The 16,669-nt window shown below is 41.4% G+C and overlaps 1 protein-coding gene across 1 annotated transcript in view; it reads left to right on the forward strand.

The window, feature by feature from the left end:
- The window catches only part of LOC117379835 (FRAS1-related extracellular matrix protein 2-like), a 262,201-nt gene that overhangs the window by 101,928 nt on the left and 143,604 nt on the right, over positions 1-16,669 (forward strand). Inside the window, exon 6 of the mRNA XM_055226041.1 lies at positions 2,888-3,139. Coding sequence (XP_055082016.1) covers positions 2,888-3,139 — 252 coding nt within the window. The remainder of the gene's footprint in view (positions 1-2,887; positions 3,140-16,669) is intronic.

Consider the following 16,669-nt stretch of genomic DNA (forward strand, 5'->3'; position numbering starts at 1 on the left):
GCTGCTGACCTTGACTGGGGATGTTGTCGGGCGGTGGAAGGAATACTTTGAGGATCTCCTCAATCCCCCCATCATGTCTTCCGAGGAGGAAGCAGAGACTGGGGACCCGGAGGCGGACTCGTCCATCACCCTGGCTGAAGTCACTGAGGTGGTTAGCAAGCTCCTCGGTGGCAAGGCTCCGGGGGTGGACGAGATCCGTCCCGAGTACCTCAAGTCTCTGGATGTTGTTGGACTGTCTTGGCTGACACGTCTCTGCAACATCGCGTGGCGGTCGGGCACAGTACCACTGGAATGGCAGACCGGGGTGGTGGTCCCTCTGTTTAAGAAGGGGGACCGGAGGGTGTGTTCCAATTACAGGGGAATCACACTCCTCAACCTTCCCGGTAAGGTCTATTCCAGGGTACTGGAGATGAGAATCCGACCGATAGTTGAATCTCGGATTCAGGAGGAGCAGTGTGGTTTTCGTCCTGGTCACGGAACACTGGACCAGCTCTATACTCTCCATTGCATCCTCAAGGGTTCATGGGAGTATGCCCAACCAGTCCACATGTGTTTTGTGGATCTGGAGAAGGCATTCGACCGTGTCCCTCGTGGTGTCCTTTGGGGGTGCTCCGGAAGTATGGGGTCCAGGGCCCTTTGCTAAGGGCTGTCCGGTCCCTGTATGACCGGAGCAGGAGCTGTGTTCGCATTGCCGGCAGTAAGTCAGACCTGTTCCCAGTGCATGTTGGACTCCGCCAGGGCTGCCCTTTGTCACCGGTTCTGTTCATTATATTTATGGACAGAATTTCTAGGCGCAGCCAGGGGCCGGAGGGGGTCTGGTTCGGGAACCACAGGATTTCATCTCTGCTATTTGCGGATGATGTTGTCCTGATGGCTTCATCGAGCCAGGACCTGCAGCAGGCACTGGGGCGGTTTGCAGCCGAGTGTGAAGCGGCTGGGATGAGAATCAGCTCCTCCAAATCCGAGGCCATGGTTCTCGACCGGAAAAAGGTGGTTTGCCCTCTCCGGGTGGGTGGTGAGTCTCTGTCCCAAGTGGAGGAGTTCAAGTATCTCAGGGTCTTGTTCACGAGTGAGGGAAGGATGGAGCGTGAGATTGACAGGCGGATCGGTGCAGCGTCTGCAGTGTCGCTGTATCGGTCCGTTGTGGTGAAGGAGCTGAGCCGGAAGGCGAAGCTCTCGATTTACCAGTCAATCTACGTTCCTACCCTCACCTATGGTCATGAGCTCTGGGTAATGACCAAAAGGACAAGATCGCGGATACAAGCGGCCGAAATGGGTTTCCTCCATAGAGTGGCTGGGTGCACCCTTAGGGATAGGGTGAGAAGCTTGGTCACACGGGAGGAGCTCGGAGTAGAGCCGCTGCTCCTACACGTTGAGAGGAACCAGTTGAGATGGCTCGGGCATCTGCTCAGGATGCCTCCTGGACACCTCCCTAGGGAGGTGTTCTGGGCATGTCCCACCGGGAGGAGGCCCCGGGGAAGATCCAGGACACGCTGGAGGGACTATGTCTCTCAGGTGGCCTGGGAACGCCTTGGGATCCCACCGGAGGAGCTGGAGGACGTGTCTGGGGTGAGGGAAGTTTGGGAGTCCCTGCTTAGACTGCTGCCCCCGTGACCCGGCTCCGGATAAGCAGAAGAAAATGGATGGATGGATGTTTATTTTTTTGTTTTTGTGTTGTCATGATACTAAGATTTCAAACTCAGATTTCAGTACTAAGGAATAGATTTAATACTGATATTCAGGAAAGGTTAATTTCAGTCCTGTGAATGTGACTTTTTTAGTATTGATACCTAGTTTTGATCTAGTTTCAATACTAGTTTTAGTATGGGTTAGTACCTGATTTTCAATCATGTGTTTCAATCTGATTTTTACTTTTGACAGCCCTACTCATGAGACGTGACTGACTTGATGATGATCTTACATTTAAATATTATATCAACATGTCAGTATTTTTTTTGTAAAAGTTACCAATTTACTTTGTCTAACCTTAAAAGTTTAATTTTTGTCTTCTTTTAACATTTTGACAATATTTTATAATATATTATTTTGTGGTTTGATACCTGTACTTAAAAACTTTGTTACTTAAGTATTGTTAATGTTGCTTGTCTACTTATGCCTCAGATATTTCTCCTAACTGATCAAGTCTCCTGAAGTAATGTTGATATTGCACTAAGCCAGAGTCAGTTGTCAATCATGTCAGCTAAATAACTTTAGCCTATAGTTGTAAGTGATTAATTTGGACATAAAACTTTTTTTTTACCCAAATAGTGTTAGTTTTGCTATATCTGCATGTCTGAAACTATCTATCTGGACATGCTCACAAAATATAAATGAACAACCAAGTTAGTTGAGGAAGTACCATAGACATAGATATATAAATGGACACAGTTAACGTGCTAGCCAGTGTACTCCAAATAGCAAGTGAGCATGGGCGCAAAGTGGTTCCTCCATTCCTCCTTCTATAAAAAAACAAACAAACAAAAAAAAAACCCTTGCCTCGCTCTCTCTTAGTGCTGCTGTCAGGCTTGTCATTTAAAATGTTCCTATTAACACACACTACATGGGCCTGGGCTTTTTATCTTACTATTTCATCTGTAAATCAAGATAGGAATATTGATAAGAAACCAATCCAGTGCCTGCTCTCCCTGAGGTTACTCCTGCTAGCATTAGCAACAGCATCGCTTGCAGGAAGGGGCGTGTAGTTTCAACACCTTCATTCCTGGTTTTTGGTTTCGCACTTGGATTTCCAAAAATGATCCCTGGTTTCAGATTAGTTTCTATAATTTACAAACTCTAAGCCGTATGTGCGCCCAAATTGTTCGCAATCTGGAGCCCTGTTATAGAAGTACGTTTTACATAATAATCCACTCTCTCTTCTTTCTTCCAGTGACGGCCACAGGCACTGTGCCCACCACCGTGCTGTCATACTCTGACTACATCTCCAGGCCCGAGGATCATCACAGCCTTCTGCGCTTTGACCGGGGCGAGGAGGAGAAGCCCTGTCGAGTGATGATCATTGATGACTCCCTATATGAGGAGGAGGAGAGCTTCAACATCAGCCTGAGAATGCCCATGGGAGGAAAGCTCGGGCACCAGCACCCGAGCACATGTGTCAACATAGTGCCTGATATGGATGACGGTAATGTGGAGTTTTACTGTTAAAGCTAAATCTACTTTTTGGAGGTTTTAATCATGTTGTTTCTCATTCGTCCCCTCAAAGTTGTATCTAGAGTGATAAATGCATGTTTGAGTAAATTTTATTCATCTGTATTCAAGACGTTTCCACCTTCTGTACACCCCCACTGCTCTGTACTTTTAATTATTTTTTTAGGATTAGGATTTTGCAGCATTGCTATAGTCATTTTGGTAGAAATGAAAAAAGGCCACTACTCCCTAGTATTATATCTTCCCCACATTTCCTACGCAAAGACAATGAGGAGAAGGAACACCAGAACAACATTTTGTTTTTGTGTGTTGGCGGCACGGTGGCTGAGTGGCAACACTCATGCCTCACAGCAAGAGGGTTTGGTTCGATCCCTGGGTCGCCAGGCCTTTCTGTGTGGAGTTTTTCATGTTTCTCCCCGTGTCTGGATGGGTTTCCTCCGGGTACTCCGGTTTCCCCCATCAACCAAAACATGAACGCCCTTCGAGACAACTGTTGTTGTGATTTTGGGCATTACAAAAATAAATGAATTGAATTGAACATTTATTTCCTCGTGTGGCAGGCATCAACACATGTTAAGCACTTGGTGTAATAGCGCATAATACGTGTGATAAGTAGTATGTAACTATGGTTACAAGAGAGGGTCAAAATACAACACATCTCCTCCCCGCTAACATAAGATGTACCAGGGATTCAAAACATCCATTGCCCCAAACACATTTGCATTGCATTGAACATTAATAAGCTAATGAGATGCATTTAGGCAACATCTCAATTATTTTTATTTTATTTTTTTCTTGTTGGAACGACACTATAGAACATGGTAAACTAGCCAACACATTGGTCACTATTAAACTATAAGTTTAATCTCATAGATGGTCGTCTATCACCTGCAGGATAGCGACGATCTACAGACACATCAACATTTTCATTGGTTGGACTGGGCTCTGGTACAGATGTTACACTTTGTTTTTGTACCTTGTCTGAAAGAGAAACATCTACAGCAAGACTGACTGGTTTTGACATTTCTACAGGCAAGTAGCATGGTTTAGGTACAAACACATCAGCATTTTTTTGAGTCAACAGATAGTTCTGAAGTGGTGTAAGGTTTTTTGTTTTTTTTTATTTTATTTGTACTTTATTCAAGGTTATAAAGAGTACATCTCCACAGATCACAACATTTATAATGTCACTGTTTCCATAATACCTGACTTCAATACAGACGTTGTGTTCATTCTAGGTATTATAACATTGATTTTTATTTTTAATTTTTTAAAGAAAACCAAACAAGTAAACAATAACAGATAACATTGTAGCATCGAACCAGGGTGTAAAAAAAACAAACCCTCCCATTTCATCTCTCACAAAGGCACACTTATACAAGGTAAGGAGAAGATAAATTAAATAGAAAATAGAAATACAAAAGTTCAAGACTGGCGGGCATTCTCAGTCAGCTCTAGACAAAGTTTGATCTACTTTGTGTAATGTATTTTAGCCACTCTTTCCAAACCTTATTAAATTTGTCCACTTCCAACCTAACAGATGCAGTCACTTTCTCGATATTATAGATGTTAAGCATAACATCTACCCATTCTTCCACCTTGGGCACTAGATCTGTTGGCCATCTTCTTGTGATTGCTTTTTTACTAGCCATTATCATTATTCTCATCATTTTATAATCTTCATTTCTTCTTAAATTCAATATTTGAATCATTCCTAAATACAGAATTTCAAAACTTAGGAGAATTTTAATATTCAATACTTCATCTATGACATTTCTTATGTCAGTCCAGTATTGGATTATTGAAGGGCAACCCCAGAAGATGTGGAAGTGATCTGTTTTATCAGCACAACAAGACCTCCAGCATTTTGCATCTGCATACTTGCCGGGGTTAAGAAAAAAACGTATTATATTCTTCCATCTATACTCTCTCCAAAACCAAGAACTGGTGGTTTTCCATTGATAAGAACTTATTTGTTCCTAATCCACTCCTAAAATTTTAATGTTTGCTTCCCTTTCCCATCTTTCCTTCACATATTCCGTGGTGTCCGCTTTCAGATCATGTAATGCTGTGTACAATTTTGAAATAACTTTACTACTTAACTCTGATTTAGAAGCGTCTAGGATAATTTTCAAAATATCTGCCTGCAGTAAATCAAAATGTGTGTGTTTTTTGTTCTTGCTTTAGATAATGCCTTAGCTGTAGGTATCTATGAAAATCCTGATCATCTAGACTGTAGAGCTCTTTTAACTGCTGAAGACTCATCACATCACCTCTTTCAATTACTTCTCAATGCATTTTTGGACTAATTTTTCACATTTTTAAAGTGCCATCCAATTTCTTTGGCTCAAAATCCGTGTCATATGCAATCCATCTAAAAAATCTGCACTGTTCGTTTAGGTTATGCTTTCATAATCTCAGACCAAATCGATAGAGACACTCACAGTCAAGGGTTAACCTTTTGTTTCCAGTTTGTCTGTAGTTGCACGTCACACATTAAAGCTTGTATTGGTGGTATAATTTTCCCTTCAATGTCTTTCCATCTTGCAGTGTATTCTGGGTCACACAAGCTCAACAAGATCTTCAACTAAGCAGCTTGATAATAGCTCTTTAGGCATGGCAGCGCTAAACCACCTTTCGTTTTTTTGTAATTGTAAAGTTCTATATTTAATACGTGGTCTTGAACATTGCCATAGGTATCTAGATATCATTCTGTCCCACTCTTTAAAGTCTTTATCGCTAACCTTAAGTGGAAGATTTTGAAATATGTATAGTAACCTAGGCAAAACGTTCATCTTTATCACCTCCACTCTTGATGCCAAACTTAGAAAAGGGACTAAATTCCACCGAGATAGATCTATTTTTTGATATTGGATATTACGTGATCATAGTTAGAAGCTTTCAAGTTTCCCAAATCTTTTGTCAAAAGAATACCCAAGTACTTCATTGCCTGCTGATCCCAGTTAATCATGTAATTCTGTTTTATGTTTTGGCTTGGCTCATAATTGAAAGCTAAATCTTGGGTTTTTCGCAAATCAATTTTGTAACCTGACATCCTCCCAAACTGACATTGTTGTCATCAAAATTGGCAGTGATGAGTCTGGGTTCTCCAGGTAAATCCAGACATCATCTGCAAACAAGGCTATTTTCTGTTCTATTCATGACATAGTTATCCATTTAATATTAGTGCTCTGCTTTATACATTGGCTTAATGGTTCTAGGAAAATGGCAAATAATAGTGGGCTGACCGAGCATCCTTGATGGCATCCCCTTTCTAGTTTGATTGTGTTTGATAAACTACCTTGATCCTTGCTACAGGATGCATGTACAGAGCCCGCACAGTCCTAATATACTCCTTGTAGAAATTAAACTTTTTCATTACTTTAAACAAATATTCCCACCCAACGGAATCAAATGCCTTTTCCGCATCTAATCCTAAAATTGCAGCTTCCAATTTCCTTTCCTTGATATATTGCATGATATGTAAAGTACGGCGGATGTTGGTCTAAACCAGTGGTTCTCAAATAGTGGGGCCCCAGGCACGTATGACTCCACGTATGACACTGTAGTACTGTACACACTGTACACAGCGCGTACGCAGCACGCGCACAGCAAAGAGCAGGAGAGAGCAAACAGATCGTGACACAGGGCAGTGAACAAGAAACACTTTTGCTAAAGAGACACTATGGAAAACATTTTAACAGGGATGAAAAGAAAGGCGAAATTTTTTCTTCTTTATAGGGGGGGCATGATAGAAAATAATTGAGAAGCACTGGTCTAAATGAATAATTCCTGGTAGGATATTCTCCATTCTCCGTGCTAGAATCACTGTAAATAGTCTGTAATCCACATTAAGCACACTTATTGGTCTGTAATTTGAGCAATTGGTTCCATCTTTACCCTCCTTTGCTATCACAGAAATTATTGCTTCCCTCCAGGAATCAGGAATTCTCCCCCCCTTTAATATCCAATTAAATGTTTTACACAGTAGAGGGATTAGTGTTTTCCTATATATTTTATACCATTCAGAGCTATAACCGTCAGCTCCAGGACTTTTGTTGTTTTGAAGCTTAGAAATTGCTGAATTGATTTCATCTGCTGTTATTTCAGCCATCAACCTCTTATTCTCTTCCTCTGTTAGTTGTGGTAGAAGTAAATGCTTTAGAAATGTGTCTATTTGGGACTCATTGACATTTTTTTTTTTTTAAATTTTGGTATACAACTTAGTGTAGTAGTCTACAAAGCACTTATGAATATCTTCTGTTGTATATACAATTTGTTTTGTTATTGGGTCTTTCATCTTATAAACATGGCTTGTTGTTGCTTTTTTTGTCTATAAGCCAATAGTTTAGCAAATTTGCTCTCCGTTTGGTTTCTTGTGACATAATGTCATTTATTTCTGACTTTTTTTTTTAATCTCATTTATTTTACTGTCCACATTGTTTTTGTGTACCCCTTCCAGTTTTCTCAATTCAGTTTGTAAAGATTTCAGTGCAGATTGTTTCATCCTTTTCATGTATGCAGATTTAGCTATTAACTTTCCTCTTAATACTGCCTTACATGCATCGCATAACACAGATGGAGATACCTCATCAATATCATTTTCTTCAATATATTCATAAATATCCCTCCCAATCTAGTTTACCCATCACTAGAATATATTGACCTTATTGTTTTTAGCATTTCAAAACTAATTATGTTGGATATCAGTATACAAACACCTCTCCTATGCCCTGCCTTGTAGGAGGAGGAAAATTCCTGGTTATAACCATTTATCTTCAATTTTTCATGCTCTTTATCAGTCATGTGTGTCTCCTTTAAGTTGATTATTCATTGATGCCATTTTGTATGATTTTACTTTGTTTTACTCCCTGTGCTACAAGTAGAGAACAATACTTTAAACTAAATACATATGAAAAACATACTGTAAGGACTTCCAAACATGAGGTCCAAGACTTAACCTTTTTAGAGCAAACTCCCAGCTCTAAGGGAAAACCCCTTGTCCCAACAGATAGGGGGCCCTCTTGGCCACTTTTGGCCCTGTTCGTTCCTCAGTTTTGTTTAGTTTTTTTTTCCTCCTTTTGTTATGTTAGGAAAACAAAAACGTCCCTGACTAAAGATAAGCAAAACAAAAGGAAGAAAATTCTCAATTGTCCCTATACACAGCTTGTACCCTGAGATATCAGAAGTAGACTCATCTTACTTTATTCCCTTTTTTACTTAGATGACTCTTGTTATTCTTGTGGCTCCCTCACTGGTCTTCTGTAGTTGAAGGCCTTCAGTTTCTGCTTGTACCCCAGAGATGATACCTGGTCCAGCTTGTCTGCGTCCTGTGCGGAGCGCCACATCTGACACAAAATCCTCTTTATCGGGTCCACCGCAGGCTTGACAATACGCACTTGGAACCCTCTTGCAGCCATGTCTTTCGTTGCTTCTGTTGCTGTATTATATATGCGGGTCTCTTCTTCATAGAAAACATGGAGTTTTGCCGGAAAAGGTGTTTGAAATTGTATTTTTTTTCTCTTTTAACACCCTCTTTGCTTCAGTGTATTCCTTTCTTTTCTTCATTACTTCAGGTGCATAGTCATGGTCCACATAAACCCCCTGCTCCTCGTACAGAAAACCCCTTTTCTCCCATGTCTTCTTGATTATTTCCTCTTTGCTCCTGTAGTTGAGAGCTTCACAATAATAGATCATGGGGGGGCATCTTTTGGCGGATGGGGACCCAGCGCCCTGTGGGCTCTCTCCATACTTAGCTCAAACGTTGGCGGCAACTCGAGTTTCTCCCTAAAGTAGTGCCTCCACGAAAACCCCAACTGACACCGTGCCTTTCTCTGCTCCTTCTTTGATACCATGAAAACGTATGTTATCTCGCCTAGCTCGGCCTTCTTGATTAATAAGTCGCTCTTCTAGCTTTTTCTGTAGTTTGATCAACTCACATGCCGCCCCCTCGATGCACTGGACGCGTTCTGCGCCCACGATATGTCTTTCTACTTCGTCTATCCTGCCATTAGCCTTTTTTTATTTCTTCTCTTATGTCTTTATGGTTTTCCACGGTTTCCCGATGGAAATCTTTTATCTCCTGCAAGACAGCCTCCATTTTCTTATCCCCTTGTGTTCTTTCGGGGGAGTCCTGCGTTAGCATGCCAGCCTCCACGCCAGCTAGCTCCGCTCTTAGCTTAGCTTGTTCCTCGTTTTTGTCCGTTTAATTCGGCGGTACAAATAGATTTTTTTTGTTTTGCCCCTTGTCATCATAAAGGCCACCAATATTGCCGTGATATCTTCTTGCTTCACTTCAGAGTTTAACCATATTGGCCTTTCACAACTTATTGTCGGGGAGTTATGTTTTTACGCTGTCGCCATGTTCAGGTTCCGACCGGAAGTCTCGGTGTAAGGCATTATTAAAAGTTGGTCCACATGGCGGCATCAAACCCCACCAGCTGTCTGGACAGTGTAGGAGACCGGGCCAGCTTAGGCAATGGCAGGAGCCCACTTTACCTTGCTCTGTTAGTTTCTGGCCAGCATGGAATCTCCAGGTGCGAAAACTAAATGTCTCTACTTGTTTTCATTGGTCTGCCTGAACAATGTCTTTTACTGCTAGAGGTTTGAGAAGGTCCAAGCTCGTACAAAGTTCTCTGTTGAACATAAGACTTGCAGGAGATGCCTTGGTGGTTGAATGTGGAGAGGTGCAATACTTGAGGAAAAACTCATGCAGTCTTTGGTGCAGAGTGCCCGTTCCTTGTGAGGCTTTCAGTGCATGTTTGAGGGTTTGCACAAACCTCTAGGCTAACTCATTAGTTCCAGGGTGGCATGAAGTTGACTTAATGTGTTGAACTCCATTGGCTTGCAAAAAATCAGACATTTCTTTTGACACGAGTTGGGGACTGTTATCTGAGCTGAGCTGAACAGGAGCCCTGAAAAGGCTAAATATCTCTCCAAGCTTCTCAACAGTCTTTTCTGATGTAGTGGATTTCATAATAGCTACCCCTGGCCACTTTCTGTGAGCATCAACATCGACCAGAAACTTTCGGTCTTCAAATGGACCCACAAAATCTATGTGAAATCTATCTGATTTAAGCCTGGCCACCAAAAATAGCTCCTGGCCATTTCCTTCATTTTCACTATCCCACTGTGACCTGCATGAAGCTGCTCTAACATTTTAGCACGCAGTGAATGTGGAATGATAACCGACCTTCCCCACAGCAGACAACCTGACTGAACAGAAAGCTCCCACCTTTTATCAATAAAAGGTTTGAGAGCGGAGCTGTCACATTTTAATTGTCCTTTGATTACCATGTCCATAACTACTGACAGGTGAGGGTCATTTCTGGTTGCCTTTTTTACTTGGACAGCCTGGTGCCTTTTCCACATTTTTGAAATAGAAAATGTCCACTGTGTTAGGATCATGTTTGGTAACAGGAAGTGGTAACCTGGAAAGTCCATTTGCATTGCAATGAGAGTCAGCTTTGCGATACTTCAATTTCAATTTCAATTTTATTTTTCACAATGGTCAAAGTTTAGTAAGGCACATACATACATACACACACGTAGCAACATACACACACGTATCAACATACTATCTACAATTCTGCGTTTATATGCTACATATGGAAGTGTCTATCGTTCACCTATTCCCAGTTGACCCTGTGAAAAACATGGAACCCCCAAGAAGCTGTAAAGCTTATGTAATGGGGTCCATCACCCTTTGCGAAACACCCAATGATGGCTTGGCAAGTATTCCTTTTCTTTTACTTTGCCCTACACACACACATATATATATATATATATATATATATATATATAATATATCTATATATATATATATATATATATATATATATATATATATATATATATATATATATATATATATATATATATATATATATATATATATAAAATATATCTATATATCTACATACATATATATACATACATATAACACACACCAACACATACATACATATATATACAATATACACCCATATATTGTATATATCTATATACATACATGTATACACACAATATACATACACAACCTATACATCATATATATGACCTATACAACATATACAATATCTATATATGACGCATGCATAGCATACATATATACATGCAGCTGCACACATATATAAATATATGTATAATACACACACACACACATCCACATACGTTTACATACACACACCCGTTATGAGCAGAGAGAAGATCCAATGCACGCAGAACTTGAGCCGCACTAAGTAAGTCAGGCACTATAGCTTCCCAGTAGTTTGCATTTCAGATTTCTTTTAAATATATGTAATGAGGGAGACTGTTTAATGTCAATGCTTAATTCATTCCATATTTGTGGACCCCTATAGCAGACACTAAAGCTGGTACATTTTAATTTCCTAAATTTTCCTTTTAAAATACATTTTTTCCTTGTGTTGTGCTGATGAGAGGATGATTGTAGTGGGATAAGGTCACACAATCGACTGTTTAGTTTGTGAACCACACTGTACATTGTACAAGCATTGTGATATATGTTACTTTCACATAGCTTTAGAAGACCATATCTGTGGAAGAGTGGATTTGTTGGGGAGTTTGACAAGGACCAGGTGATTGCCCTTATGGCTTTTTTTTTGTAATATCTGGAGTTTAGCAGTGTAAGTGGGATAGGTGTTGCACCATATCACATTGCAATAATTCAGGTGCGTCTCAAACAAGGATCTATACAGTGTCAGCAGTGCTTCTGATGGAAGTACATGTCTTATTTTAAACAGTAGGCCAACAATTTTGGATATTTTTTTAACCAGCTCATCAATGTGTTCTTTGAAATTTAAAGATTTATCAATATATACTCCTAAGAATTTAGTGGAATTAACTTGTTGGATAACTTGGCCATCTATTTTTATGCATAGGTCCTCATCACAGGATTTATGTCTGTTTGGCAGGAAGACAATAAAGAAGGTTTTGTTAATATTTAAAGACAGTTTGTTGCATTTGAACCAAGTATTTACCTTTACGAGATGTTCATTTAGAAGTTTCCCTAACTGATCCAGGTTTTTATGTGATATAAACAGATTCGTGTCATCAGCAAATAGTACTTTGTGAATGTTGTTGGAACAAAAGACAAAATCATTTATATAAATAATAAATAAGAGTGGCCCCACATTTCCCAGGCAAAGACAATGAGGAGAAGGAACACCAGAACGACAATATTTATTGCCTCATGTGGCGCATTAATACCTTCAATGTGTGATTAGTAGTACATAACTATGGTTACAAGAGAGGGTCAAAATACATAACAGCTAGTGTGATTTGCTCTTTATTGTGATGACATTTAAGGTGTCAGCTGCCATTGGACACTGCAGTTCTTTAAAGAGTCAGTGTTATGTGTCGCCTTTTGGAGCTTTCTACTATGTATAATCGTTCTCTCATCAAAAACATGCCTGAAGTGTCATCCATGCATGTTTGAGTAATCTTGTGATCTCTCCCAGGCCCTATTTAAACCCTCCTTACAATTAGCAGGATAATTCTGTACAAGACTCTGCACACAAGCCTACATCACCCATGAAATGTGGTGTAGTTTCTTTCTTTTTTTGATTGTATATTTCTAGAGTTTTACTTTAGAAAGATAAAAAAAAAAAAAAGACACAAACATAACAACATCCAAACTATGAAGTTTAAATCTGTCAACTGAACAAATCGTTGTAGGGGTGAAGACGTTTTGCTGCTCATCCAAGCCGCTTCTTCAGTTCTGGTCAGAATGCTGGTGGCCACTGCCTTAAATCTATCTGAGGGGAGGGGCTAACCACACTGAAACTGTAAACAGCTTTTGTTTCCAGTTTCAGCTGAGACTACCCTATTCATCCCTTAATGACCCTGCTATTGTTCTCATTGTTCTGGGTCTGAGGATGGAATTGTAGATGGGGGAGAGATTATGTCTCAGGCCCCCATTTCTGTTTAACGAAGAATTCTCTTTTCTAACAAAAATAGCTTCTTTAACTTCTCTCTCAAACCATTTCTTTTCTCTGGCTAAGATCTGGACTTCACTATCTTCAAAGGAGTGGTTATTGGCTTTGAGATGGAGATGTACGGTGGACTGGGGTCCAGAGGAACTCTCCCACCGGTGTTGGTACAGCCTCTTATGGAGTAGCTGTTAAGTTTCTCCAATGTAACGCTCACTGCACTCTTCACTACACTGAAAGGAGTAGATCACATTACATTGTTTATGGCTCGGGGTTTTGTTCTTAGGGTCAACCAGTTTTTGCCTTAAAGTCTTTGTAGGTTTGAAAAAGACAGGAATCTCATACTGTCTGAAAATTCTCTGAAGTTTTTCAGACACACCCACAGTGTAAGGAATGGTAACACCTCTCCTTCTAGGTTCAGATTCCTTGTTGTCCTGTTTTAAGGCAAAAATCTGTTTGTAGAATTGTAGAACTTTTTAAAATTTGAACTGTATCCAATAATTTCCCCCCTCATGACCACTTTCAATGCATCCCACACAATTGTTGGCATAACTTCAATATTTTCATTTTCAATGAAATAGTTTTGGATATCTTCTCTAACTTGTTCCCTCATAGAATGTAAGATACTTGTATTTAACCTCCAAGAAGTATCTCTTTTTTCCTCACTTAAAGCTATGTCCATATATACTGGGGTGTGGTCTGATATATCCATAACACCTATTTTACAATGAACCAGTCTATGTAAAAATAATTTTTAAATATAAAGAAATAATCCAGTCTAGAATATAGATTATGGGGGTGGGAGAAAAAAGTATATTCCCTTTGTGTTGGGTTAAATTCCCGGCAAACATCAAGAAGCCCAAGATCGATACAATCAATCAATTTGAAGCTTTTAGTTGTTAAGTTGTAATTCATCCAGACACTCCCTGTGTCTGTAGATTAAATGAATCCAATGATAGGTTAAGTCGTATGGTCAAATCACCTCCCAGAATCAAAATACCTTCTGTCTCTAAACTAATTATTTCAAAAATGTGTTTATAAAACTTCCATTCAGATCCTGGGGGGCATATGCATTTCTGATTGTAATCAAAGCACACTGTAGATGTCACACCGGTAAACTGGACTCAAATGCAACACGAAGTGAACCGTCAAATGTCTCAAACTGCAACAGAAAGTGTCCTTTAAGCATGTAATTCAGAATATGCTAAATCAGAGACTAAACAACAGAGGAATAAAGTCTTATTTAATGTCAACGAAAAGCTCTTCCACACTGGGGATTCAAATGGGGAAACAGGCTGGACCAATAAACTCAGGAACAGGTAACTCCAACAGATATGAATGCAGGTACAGAATTGCAGAAATGCAAACAACAGAGTATATCAGAGGAGCTTGAAAGTTGCTCTTGTCTAGTCAACAATCTAGCAAGAACTAACTGAACAGAAGCAGTACTCAAAACTTATCAAACAGGTCAGAATCACACAAATTAACAGAACGAGACCCACTGCCAGCCACAAATTTATTCTCTGATGGATCACCCAAGACTACTGGAGGAAAAACATGAGACCTTTAGACCCGTCAATCAGACGTGTTGGCGGTGGTGGAGATAAAACAGGAGCAAGAGGGCTTTCACAGACCGGCTTCAATTTAGAGACATGGAATGTCGGATTTATACGCATGGCTCTGGGTAACTTGAGGCGAGCTGCCGCTGGGTTGATCATCTTCTCAACTTCGAAGGGCCCAATGAATTTGGGTGCAAGCTTCTTGGACTCAACCCGCAGTGGAAGGTCCTTAGTGGATAGCCAAACCATATGACCGGCCTGGTAAACAGGAGCCTTCGATCTTCGGCGGTTAGCTGAAGCAGAGTGGCGCTGTGCTGTGTAGAGAAGGGCGGTCCGAGCCTGTCTCCAGGTTCTGTAGCAGCGCTTGATGAAGGCCTGAACAGAGGGACATGACATTTCCTTCTCCTGTGACTGAAACAAGGGTGGCTGGTACCCGTAAGCACACTGAAATGGGGAAAAACCAGTGGAAGAACTCTTCAGTGTGTTGTGAGAGTACACGACCCACAGTAACTGCTTGGACCAAGAGGAAGGGTTCCTTGAGGCCATGCAACGCAACACTGTATCCATCTGCTGGTTGATCCTCTCCGTTTGGCCGTTGGACTGAGGGTGATAGCCAGATGACAGGCTAACAGTGGCCCTTAGAAGAGAACAGAACTCCCGCCAGAAGATGGAGGTGAACTGGGGACCCCGATTGGACACAATGTCAGTGGGGAGTCCGTGCAGCCGAAAAACATGCTGCAACATGAGCTCGGCTGTCTCTTTGGCCGATGGAAGTTTGGCCAGCGGGATGAAATGGGCCACCTTAGTAAACCGATCAACAACAGACAGGATAGTGGTGTGTCCATGTCAAACGGGTAAGCCAGTGACAAAGTCAAGGAATATATGGGACCAAGGCCAGTGAGGAACAGGAAGAGGAAGAAGATGGCTGGCAGGCGCTTGGTGAGTAGATTTGGACTGGTTACAGACTTGACAGGCATTGACAAAGTCTTTGGTGTCTTCCTCCAGGGTACCCCACCAGAACCTTTGTCGCAGGACCTCCTTAGTTCGCTGGATGCCAGGATGACAGGTGAGCTTGGAACTGTGAGCCCACTGTAAAACGTCTGACCTGAGATGCTGTGGAACATAAAGAAGGTTGCTGGGACAGGTGCTGGGGCCACGTTGGTCTTCCAGAGCGGCTCTTACTCGTTCCTCCACCTCCCATGTGAGTGTAGCCACCATATGGGAATTAGAAAGAATGGTTTCAGGTTCAGCAGTGGGGCCCTCAGAGGTGGAGAACTGGCTTCGTGTTATGTGGATCCGAACGGTATGACAGAGTAAAATTAAATCTGTTCAAAAACAATGCCCACCTGGCCTGTCGGGGGTTGAGGCGTTTAGCAGACTGAAGATATTCCAGATTCTTGTGATCGGTCCAGACCAAGAATGGAATCTTGCAACCCTCAAGCCAGTGTCTCCATTTCTCTAAAGCCAACTTTACAGCCAGTAATTCTCTGTTACCAATGTCGTAGTTCCTCTCTGCAGGTGCTAAACGTCGGGAGAAAAAGGCGCAGGGATGTAGCTTGAGGTCATCGGGTGCCTTCTGTGACAACACAGCACCCACGCCTACATCTGAGGCGTCTACTTTGACCACAAACTGCCCTTCAGGATCAGGAACTCGAAGGATGGGCGCTGTGGTGAAGAGGGTCTTCAGCATTTTGAAGGCCACGTCTGCCTCTGGTGACCACTTGTAGGGCACCTTGGAGGAGGTGAGCGCTGTAAGGGGAGCAGCAACAGAGCTATAGCCACGGATGAAGCGTCTGTAAAAGTTTGCAAACCCCAGGAAGCGCTGCAACATCTTGCGGGACTCAGGAACAGGCCAAGAGGAAACGGCTTGTACCTTAGAGGGATCCATGGAAACACTTCCCTGACCAATGATATATCCCAGAAAAGCTACAGATGTGGAATGAAACTTGCATTTCTCTGCTTTGACGAAAAGTGAGTTGGCTAGCAAGCCTTGCA

Source organism: Periophthalmus magnuspinnatus, chromosome 13, assembly GCF_009829125.3.
Source record: "Periophthalmus magnuspinnatus isolate fPerMag1 chromosome 13, fPerMag1.2.pri, whole genome shotgun sequence".
Lineage (NCBI taxonomy): Eukaryota > Metazoa > Chordata > Actinopteri > Gobiiformes > Gobiidae > Periophthalmus > Periophthalmus magnuspinnatus.